Genomic DNA, 10,822 nt, shown 5'->3' with positions numbered 1-10,822 from the left:
TCTATAGACACCCGTGCAGTGAGTTCCCTCAGTAACACAGTCTATAGACACCCGTGCAGTGAGTTCCCTCAGTAACACAGTGACTAGACACCCGTGCAGTTAGTTCCCTCAGTAACGCAGTCTATAGACACCCGTACGGTGAGTTCAGTCAGTAACGCAGTCTATAGACACCCGTGCAGTGAGTTCCCTCAGCAACGCAGTCTTTAGACACCCGTACGGTGAGTTCAGTCAGTAACGCAGTCTATAGACACCCATGCAGTGAGTTCCCTCAGTAACGCAGTCTATAGACACCCGTGCAGTGAGTTCCCTCAGCAACGCAGTCTTTAGACACCCGTGCAGTGGGTTCCCTCAGTAACGCAGTCTATGGACACCCATGCAGTGAGTTCACTCAGTAACGCAGTCTATAGACACACGTGCGGTGAGTTCACTCAGTAACACAGCCTATAGACACCCATGCAGTGAGTTCCCTCAGTAATGCAGCCTATAGACACCCGTGCAGTGCCTTCACTCAGTAACACAGTCTATAGACACCCGTGCAGTGGGTTCACTCAGTAACACAGTCTATAGACACCCGTGCAGTGAGGTCACTCAGTAACGCAGTCTATAGACACCCGTGCAGTGATTTCCCTCAGTAACACAGTCACTAGACACCCATGCAGTGAGTTCCCTCAGTAACGCAGTCTATAGACACCCTTGCAGTGAGTTCACTCAGTAACACAGTCTATAGACACCCGTGCAGTGGGTTCACTCAGTAACGCAGCCACTAGACACCCATGCAGTGAGTTCCCTCTGTAACACAGTCTATAGACACCCGTATAGTGGGTTCACTCAGTAACGCAGTCTATAGACACCCGTGCAGTGAGGTCACTCAGTAACGCAGTCTATAGACACCCGTATAGTGGGTTCACTCAGTAACGCAGTCTATAGACACCCGTATAGTGGGTTCACTCAGTAACGCAGTCTATAGACACCCGTGCAGTGAGTTCCCTCAGTAACGCAGTCTATAGACACCCGTGCAGTGAGTTCCCTCAGTAACGCAGTCTATAGACACCCGTGCAGTGAGCTCACTCAGTAACGCAGTCTATAGACACCCGTGCAGTGAGGTCACTCAGTAACGCAGTCTATAGACACCCGTGCAGTGAGTTCCCTCAGTAACGCAGTCTATAGACACCCGTGCAGTGAGCTCACTCAGTAACGCAGTCTATAGACACCCGTGCAGTGAGCTCACTCAGTAACGCAGTCTATAGACACCCGTGCAGTGAGGTCACTCAGTAACGCAGTCTATAGACACCCGTGCAGTGAGTTCCCTCAGTAACGCAGTCTATAGACACCCGTGCAGTGAGGTCACTCAGTAACGCAGTCTATAGACACCCGTGCAGTGAGTTCCCTCAGTAACGCAGTCTATAGACACCCGTACAGTGGGTTCACTCAGTAACGCAGTCTATAGACACCCGTGCAGTGAGTTCCCTCAGTAACGCAGACTATAGACACCCGTGCAGTGAGTTCACTCAGTAACGCAGTCTATAGACACCCGTGCAGTGATGGAGGAGCCCAGCAGATCTGTGCACAAGACACGGCTGAGGCATTCGCAACAATCTTCAGCCAGAAGTGCCGAGTGGATGATCCATCTCGGTCTCCTCCGGAGTTCCCCAGCATCACAGATATCCGTCTTCAGCCAATACGATTCACTCCAGGTGATATCAGGAAATGGCTGAAGGCACTGGATACTGCAAAGGCTCTGGGCCCTGACAATATTCCGGCAATAGTACTGAAGACTTGTGCTCCAGAACTTGCCTCACCCCTAGCCAAGCTGTTCCAGTACAGCTACAACACTGGCATCTACCCGGCAATGTGGAAATTGCCCAGGAGTGTCCTGTACACAATAAACAGGACAAATCCAACCCAGCCAATTAGCACCCTATCAGTCTACTCTCCATCATTAACAAAGTGATGGAAGGAATCATCAACAGTGCTATCAAGCGGCACTTACTCAGCAATAACCTGCTCACGGACACTCAGTTTGGGTTCCGCCAAAGGCACTCAGCTCCTGACCTCATTACAGCCTTGGGTCAAACATGGACAAAAGAGCTGAATGCCAGAGGTGAGGTGAGAGTGACTGCCCTTTGGCATCAAGGCAGCATTTGACCGAGTGTGGCATCAAGGAGCCCGAGCTAAACTGGAGTCAATGGGAATCAGGGGGGAAACTCTCCGCTGGTTGGGGTCATACCCGGCACAAAGGAAGATGGTTGTGGTGGTTGGAGGCCAATCATCTCAGCTCCAGGACATCACTGCAGGAGTTCCTCAGGATAGTGTCCGAGGCCCCAACCATCTTCAGCTGCTTCATCAATAACCTCCCTTCCATCATAAGGTCAGATGTGGGGATGTTTGCGGCTGACTGCACAATGTTCAGCACCATTCGCAACTCCTCAGATAATGAAGCCGTCCCTGTCCCAATGCAGCAAGACCTGGACAATATCCAGGCTTGGGGCTGACAAGGGAGAAGTTACATTTGCGCCACACAAGTGCCGGGCAATGACCATCTCCTACAAGAGAGGATCTAACCATCGCCCCTTGACATTCAATGGCATTACCATCGCCGAATCCCCACAATCAACATCCTGGGGGTTACCCAGAAACTGAACTGGACCCAGCCACATTAATACTGTGGCTACCAGGGCAGGTCAGAGGCTAGGAATTTTAAGTTTGCATTTTCATCATCGTCTGCCTTTTCCCTGATATTCTGTTTGATAATTACTTCTCAGCAAATGATAATTAGGAATTGCGAATTAATTGTGTTGCTGCCAATGACGATGTGTCCCGAGATTGAAGAGTGATTGTTTATTTAGATTTCTCTTGCCTGTTTTTTGGGATCTTGCTGTGCACACATTGGCTGGCGAGTTTCTGCCACTGTCATGGTGATTACATTGGATGTAAAGTGATTTAGGAAGTTGCTGAGATTTTGGAAGATGCTCTGGTGACCTATTGTTCCTCTGCTACTTTCCAGGTATGAATGACTTCAGCTACCTGCACACAAACTGCTTTGAAATCACCATCGAATTGAGTTGTGACAAATACCCTCACCAGAGTGAGCTTCCAACAGAGTGGGAAAATAATAAAGAGTCCCTTTTAATCTATATGGAGCAGGTCAGTATGTGGCATGTACTGCTCCTCACTACGCCTGTCAGTGGGGAGGGGGAGGGGGGGGGTATTAATTTAAACAGCTGCAATTTCCCCTCTCACAACCCATCCAGAAGTGAAAAGGGGTTTTATTTGCTTCCCCCTTTATAACCTGTGGTGTGTTTCCCTTCCCTCAGCTACAGAGCAATCCAATTTTCTATTATCAGTCCCACAGCGAACTCGAGATGGGATGGGACCAGACTCCTCAATGACCCTCTTATGGACTGAATTGACCTCTTTGCACATCTTCTCGCCTGAGTAATACTACACTCATGCTTCACCCGATGTCTGTCCATGTATTTACACACACTGGCACAGTGATTAGCACTGTTGCTTCACAGCGCCAGGGTCCCGGGTTCGATTCCCGGCTTGGGTCACTGTCTGTGTGGAGTCTGCACGTTCTCCCCGTGTCTGCGTGGGTTTCCTCCGGGTGCTCCGGTTTCCTCCCACAAGTCCCGAAAGACGTGCTGTTAGGTGAATTGGACATTCTGAATTCTCCCTCTGTGACCCGAACAGGCACCAGAATGTGGCGACTAGGGGCTTTTCACAGTAACTTCATTGCAGTGTTAATGTAAGCCTACTTGTGGCAATAAAGATTATTATTATTACATTGTGTATTTATGTATGTCCTATGTTTTTTTCATGTATGGAATGATATGCCTGGAATTTTCACTGTACCTTGGTACACATGACAGTAAACAAATCCAATCCAGCACCAGGGACCCGTGTTCAAAGCCTTTGACAAGGTTCCTCATAAGAACATAAGAACATAAGGACTAGGAGCAGGAGTAGGCCATCTGGCCCCTCGAGCCTGCTCCGCCATTCAATTAGATCATGGCTGATCTTTTGTGGACTCAGCTCCACTTTCCGGCCCGAACACCATAACCCTTAATCCCTTTATTTTTCAAAAAACTATCTATCTTTACATTAAAAACATGTAATGAAGGAGCCTCAACTGTTTCACTGGGCAAGGAATTCCATAGATTCACAACCCTTTGGGTGAAGAAGTTCCTCCTAAACTCAGTCCTAAATCTACTTCCCCTTATTTTGAGGCTATGTCCCCTAGTTCTGCTTTCACCCGCCAGTGGAAACAACCTGCCCGCATCTATCCTATCTATTCCCTTCATAATTTTAAATGTTTCTATAAGATACCCCCTCATCCTTCTAAATTCCAACGAGTACAGTCCCAGTCTACTCAACCTCTCCTCATAATCCAACCCCTTCAGCTCTGGGATTAACCTAGTGAATCTCCTCTGCACACCCTCCAGTGCCAGTACGTCCTTTCTCAAGTAAGGAGACCAAAACTGAACACAATACTCCAGGTGTGGCCTCACTAACACCTTATACAATTGCAGCATAACCTCCCTAGTCTTAAACTCCATCCCTCTAGCAATGAAGGACAAAATTCCATTTGCCTTCTTAATCACCTGTTGCACCTGTAAACCAACCTTCTGTGACTCATGCACTAGCACACCCAGGTCTCTCTGAACAGCGGCATGCTTTAATATTTTATCATTTAAATAATAATGCCATCCCTGACAAAATGGATAACCTCACATTTGTCAACATTGTATTCCATCTGCCAGACCCTAGCCCATTCACTTAACCTATCCAAATCCCTCTGCAGACTTCCAGTATCCTCTGCACTTTTCGCTTTACCACTCATCTTAGTGTCATCTGCAAACTTGGACACATTGCCCTTGGTCCCCAACTCCAAATCATCTATGTACAAAAGGTGAAGTCACACGTGATCAGAGGTGAGCTGGCAAGGTGGATACAGAACTGGCTCGGCCATAGAAGGCAGAGAACAGCAATAGAAGGGTGTTTTTCTGATTGGAAGGTTGTGACGAGTGGTGTTCCGTAGGGATCTGTGCTGGGGCCTCTGTTGTTCGTGGTGAATATAAACGATTTGGAGGAAATCCCTATATTGACTGGGACACACTTACTACTAGAGGAGTAGGATGGAGCAGAATTTGTAAGGAGCGTCCAGGGACGTTTCTTCTCCATATCCCTCTATTCCCATCCTATTCATGGATTTGTCAAGATGCCCCTTAAATGTCACTATCGTCCCTGCTTCCACCACCTCCTCCGGCAGCGAGTTCCAGGCACCCACTACCCTCTGTGGAAAAAACTTGCCTCGTACATCTCCTCTAAACCTTGCCCCTCGCACCTTAAACCTATGGCCCCTAGTAATTGACCCCTCTACCCTGGGGAAAAGTATCCGTCTTTCCAGTGAAAACAATCCCAGTTTATTCACCCTCTCCCGATAGCCAACACCCTGGAGACCAGGCAGCATCCTGCTGAACCCTCCCTGCCCTCTCTCCAAACCTTCCACATCCTTCTGATAATGTGGTGACCAGAACTGCAACACAATGCTCCAAATGCGGCCTAACCAAGGTTTTATACAGCTATAGGGAAAGGGCAAAACGTGACTTACTCTTGGTAAATAGATCAGGCCAAGTGATTGAGGTGACGGTGGGGGCCCACTTTGGGACCAGTGACCATGGGCAGGATTCTGCCATAATCGGCGGGGCAGGCAACTCCGGCGGGACGGAGTGACGTAAACCACTCTGGCATCGGGCCGCCCCAAAGGTACGGAATCCTCCGCACCTTCAGGGGCTAAGGCCCGCCCCGGAATGGTTTGCACCCCGCCGGCTGCCGGGAAAGGGGCTTTGCGCCACGCCAGCCTGCGCCGAAGGGCCTCCGCCGGACGGCGCGAGTTGGTGCATGCGCGGGTGCGCCAGCTCGTGCTGGCATCATCCCGGGAGGTTGCAACAGTTGATTGGAGCAGCTTGTTTGATGGCAAAAGGACCTGCGGCAAGTGGGAGGCCTTTAAAAATGAAATTACTGGAGTTCAGGGTCTATATAAGATTATGAAACATCGGGGTAGAATTTGGCCACTCGGCCCATCGAGTCTGCTCCGCCATTCAATCATGACTGATATTTTCTCATCTCCATTCTCCTGCCTTCTCCCCATAACCCCGATCCCCTTATTAATCAATAACCTATCCATCTCTGTCTTAAAGACACTCAGTGATTTGGCCCCACAGCCTTCTGCGGCAAAGAGTTCCACAGATTCACCACCCTCTGGCTGAAGAAATTCCTCCTCATCTCTGTTTTAAAGGATCGTCCCTTTAGTCTGAGATTGTGTCCTCTGGTTCTAGTTTCTCCTACAAGTGGAAACATCCTCTCCACGTCCACTCTATCCAGGCCTCGCAGTATCCTGTAAGTTTCAATAAGATCCCCCGTCATCCTCCTAAACTCCATCGATCACAGACCCAGAGTCCTCAAACGTTCCTCATAAGACAAGTTCTTCATTCCAGGGATCATTCTTGTGATCCTCCTCTGGACCCTTTCCAAGGCCCAGCACATCCTTCCTTAGATACGGGGCCCATAACTGCTCACAATGCTCCAAATGGTGTATGTTCCTGTTCCTGTTCGGGTGAAAGGCAAGGCTGGCAGGAGTACGGAACCCTGGATGACAAAACATTGAGGTTTTGGCCAGGAAAAAGAAGGAGGCATGGCTCAGGTACGAGCAGCTGGAATCCAGCGATTCCCTGGGGGTCTACAGGGAATACAGGAGGACACTCGAGAAGGAAATTCTCGAATTTCCCCCAAAAGGGGGTCATGAGGTAGCTTTGGCTGAGAGGATTAAGGTGAATCCAAAGGGATCCTTTAAGTATATTAAAGGAAAAAGAATAAAGAGAGAGAATAGGACCTCTCAAGGGCCAAAGTAGCAAGTAAGGGCAGCACGGTAGCATTGTGGATAGCACAATCGCTTCACAGCTCCAGGGTCCCAGGTTCGATTCCGGCTTGGGTCACTGTCTGTGCGGAGTCTGCACATCCTCCCCGTGTCTGCGTGGGTTTCCTCCGGGTGCTCCGGTTTCCTCCCACAGTCCAAAGATGTGCAGGTTAGGTGGATTGGCCATGATAAATTGCCCTTAGTGTTGGGTGGGGTTACTGGGTTATGGGGATAGGGTGGAGGTGTTGACCTTGTGTAGGGTGCTCTTTCCAAGAGCCGGTGCAGACTTGATGGGCCGAATGGCCTCCTTCTGCACTGTAAATTCTATGATAATCTATGAAAGTGGACAAACATGCGTGGAACCGCAGGAGATGGGAGAGGTTCTCAATGAATGTTTCTCCTCTGTGTTTACCATGGAGAAAGACATGGAGACTTGGGAACCTGGGAAGGTTCATGACAATATATTGGGGACAGTTTGCATTACAGTAGAGGAGGTGATGGATGTATTAAAACGTGTGAAGGTGGATAAATCTCCTGGTCCTGACCAGGTATATCCAAGAACACTGTGTGAGGCGAGAGAAGGAATTGCGGAAGCCCAGGCTGAGATATTTGCACGGTAAGAAGTCTTACAACACCAGGTTAAATCCTCAGGTGAATGGAGAGGAAGGTTCCAGAAACATTTATATAGACAAAGTCAGAGATGCCAGACAATGCTTGGAATGCGAGCATTTGCAGGTAATTAAATCATTACAGATCCAGAGAGAGGGGTAACCCCAGGTTAAAGAGGTGTGAATTTATTTGCATCATCGTTAGCCACGGGTGAAGTACCAGAAGACTGGAGGGCAGCAACTGTTGTGACCTTATTCAATAAAGGCTGCAAATAAAAAGCTGGGAATTATAGACCAGGAAGGCTAACATCTGTGGGGGTAAGTTACTGGAGAGGATTCTGAGGGATCAGATATCCAGGCATTTGGAAAGACAGAGTTTGAAATGGCAAATGGAGTTCAATACAGATTGGTGTGGGGTGTTGCATTTTGGAAAGTCAAATCAAGGCAGGATTTTCACGGTGAATGGTAGGGCCTGAGGGAGTATCAGGGAACAGGATAATAATAATCTTTCATGTCACAAGTAGGCTTACATTAACACTGCAATGAAGTTACTGTGAAAAGCCCCTAGTCGCCACATTCCGGCGCCTGTTCGGGTACACAGAGGGAGAATTCAGAATGTCCAAATTAACGAACAACACATCTTTTGGGACTTGTGGAAGGAAACCGGAGCACCCGGATGAAACCCACGCAGACACGGGGAGAACGTGCAGACTCCGCACATATAGTGACCCAAGCCGAGAATCGAACCTGGGACTCTGGAGCTTTGAATCAACAGTGCTAACCACTGTGCTACTGTGACCTTGGAGTTCAGTTGCACGGTTCTGTCAAGGTGGAGCACGGTAGGGCAGCACGGTAGCATGGTGGTTAGCATAAATGCTTCACAGCTCCAGGGTCCCAGGTTCAATTCCCGGCTGGGTCACTGTCTGTGCGGAGTCTGCACGTCCTCCCCGCTGTGTGCGTGGGTTTCCTCCGGGTGCTCCGGTTTCCTCCCACAGTCCAAAGATGTGCGGGTTAGGTGGATTGGCCATGATAAATTGCCCGTAGTGTCCTAAAAAAAGTAAGGTTCAGGGGGGATTGTTGGGTTACGGGTATAGGGTGGATACGTGGGTTTGAGTAGGGTGATCATTGCTCGGCACAACATCGAGGGCCGAAGGGCCTGTTCTGTGCTGTACTGTTCTATGTTCTATGTGGAGACACAGGTAGATAGGGCAGTGAAGAAGGCTTTTGGGCTGCTGGCCTTCATCAGTCAGGGCATTGAATATAGAAGTTGGGAAATTATGTTGCAGTTGTACAGGATGTTGGTGAGGCCGCACCTGGAGTATTGTGTTCAGTTTTGGTCTCCTTGTTGTCGGAAAGATGTTATTAACCTGGAGAGAGTGTGGAAGAGATTTACAAAGATGTTGCCGGGACCCAAGGGACTGATTTATAGGGAGAGATTGGACAGGCTGGAACTTATTCCTTTGGAGTGTCAGAGACTGAGGGGTGATCTTATAGAGGTGATAAGATCATGAGAGGCATGGATAGGGTGAATGCACTCAATCCTTTTCCCAGGGCTGGGGAGATGGGAACTCGAGGGCAGAGGTTTAAGTTAAGAGGGGACAGAATTAATGGGAACCTGAGGAGCAGCCTTTTTACCCAGAGGGTGGGACGTATGGGGAATGAGCTGCCGGAGGGAGTGGATGAGGCAGGGACATTGACAACATTGAAAAGACATTTGGACAGATCCATGGACAGGAAAGGTCTCGAGGGATATGGGCCATATACAGAGTTAGCTTCGGTCTCCTTTCTGGTTGCCATGGACCCCAGTTTGGGCGAAGGGTCTGTCTCCGTGCTGTAGATTCTGTGATTCTATAAAGTGTGAAGTCTTAGCCCTCTCACATCACTCACTCCCCACCCTGTACCTCAGGAGTTTGGTCAGGATTGTGACCTGTGATCTGTTCCTATGTAGGTGCACCGTGGCATAAAGGGTGTTGTCAGAGATGGTGATAATATCGGCATCGTTGGAGCGACCATTGCAGTCGACGGGATTAACCATGATATACGGACAGGTAAGGGTCAAGGCTCAAAGTTAACGATAAGTGAGTGTGATGAACGGTATTTACCTTTAATACCTTGCCCCTTTAAGAGGCTTGTAACCCTGGGGGACTCCGCCTCTGGCTACGCCCCCAGGAAACAGTATATAGGATAAGGCTCCATGTGGCGAGCACACTTCTCTCAAATGCTGTCCTGTTCTCTGTTTATTAAAGCCTTTGATTAACGACCTCGCTCTCGCGTCGCAATTGAAAGTGCCTCAGTGAGAGGGTCAGGGGTCAGAATAGACTCACCCTGGGATGAGGGTCAGGGGTCAGAGTGGATTAACCCTAGTAAGAGGGTGAGGGTCAGGGGTCAGAGTGGATTAACCCTAGTAAGAGGGTGAGGGTCAGGGGTCAGAGTGGATTAACCCTAGTAAGAGGGTGAGGGTCAGGGGTCAGAGTGGATTAACCCTAGTAAGAGGATGAGGGTCAGGGGTCAGAGTGGATTAACCCTAGTAAGAGGGTGAGGGTCAGGAGTCAGAGTGGATTAACCCTAGTAAGAGGGTGAGAGTCAGGGGTCAGAGTGGATTAACCCTAGTAAGAGGATGAGGGTCAGGGGTCAGAATGGATTAACCCTAGTAAGAGGATGAGGGTCAGGCATCAGAGTGGGTGTTCTTCGAGATGAGGGTCAGGGGTCAGTGTGGATTCACCTAGTAAGAGGATGAGGGTCAGGGGTCAGTGTGGATTCACCCTGGAGTGTGCGATAGTCAAGGGTCAGAGTACATACTCGAGCTATTAACCTCTGGTTTGTTTCTCTCACACAGCTGCCGATGGAGATTACTGGCGTTTGCTGAATCCAGGAAATTATGAGGTTACAGCGAAGGCTGAGGGCTTTGTACCGTTAACTCGTTCTTGCCGTGTTCGATTTGACAGTCGTCCAACAATATGTGACTTTGTTTTGACGCGGAGTTCAGACTCCCAGGGTGCTCGGCAAAAAGGCTTGGTTTCTAAAGGTCAAAGGCTTCATAAACCCAGAGGCAGTGGATGACGCCTGTGAGCTCACCCCACCCCTCACATACACACCCCACCCCTCATATACACACCCCACCCCTCACATACACACCCCACCCCTCACATACACACCCCACCCCTCACATACACACCCCACCCCTCACATACACACCCCACCCCTCACATACACACCCCACCCCTCATATACACACCCCACCCCTCACATACACACCCCACCCCTCACATACACACCCCACACCTCATATACACAC

The 10,822-nt window shown here is 49.4% G+C and overlaps 1 protein-coding gene across 1 annotated transcript; it reads left to right on the top strand.

Annotated features, from left to right (window-relative positions):
* Positions 1–3,006: 3,006 nt before the first annotated feature.
* Positions 3,007–10,587, top strand: LOC119963590 (inactive carboxypeptidase-like protein X2). The gene is made up of 3 exons (XM_038792920.1): positions 3,007–3,144; positions 9,476–9,575; positions 10,364–10,587. Exons 1-3 carry the CDS (start codon positions 3,007–3,009, stop codon positions 10,585–10,587), a joined length of 462 nt encoding a protein of 153 aa, XP_038648848.1.
* Positions 10,588–10,822: the final 235 nt, after the last annotated feature.

The sequence above is a fragment of the Scyliorhinus canicula genome, chromosome 3 (genome assembly GCF_902713615.1).
Source record: "Scyliorhinus canicula chromosome 3, sScyCan1.1, whole genome shotgun sequence".
Lineage (NCBI taxonomy): Eukaryota > Metazoa > Chordata > Chondrichthyes > Carcharhiniformes > Scyliorhinidae > Scyliorhinus > Scyliorhinus canicula.
Note: the sequence above shows the minus strand (reverse complement) of the source record. Positions and strands in the feature narration are given on the sequence as shown.

Excerpts from the sequence above, each read along its gene's own strand:
- LOC119963590 (XM_038792920.1), top strand. The coding sequence starts at position 3,007 with ATGAATGACTTCAGCTACCTGCACACAAACTGCTTTGAAATCACCATC. Across the intron at positions 3,145-9,475 it reads TTTTAATCTATATGGAGCAG|GTGCACCGTGGCATAAAGGG; the intron begins GTCAGTATGTGG and ends GTTCCTATGTAG. Across the intron at positions 9,576-10,363 it reads TAACCATGATATACGGACAG|CTGCCGATGGAGATTACTGG; the intron begins GTAAGGGTCAAG and ends TCTCTCACACAG.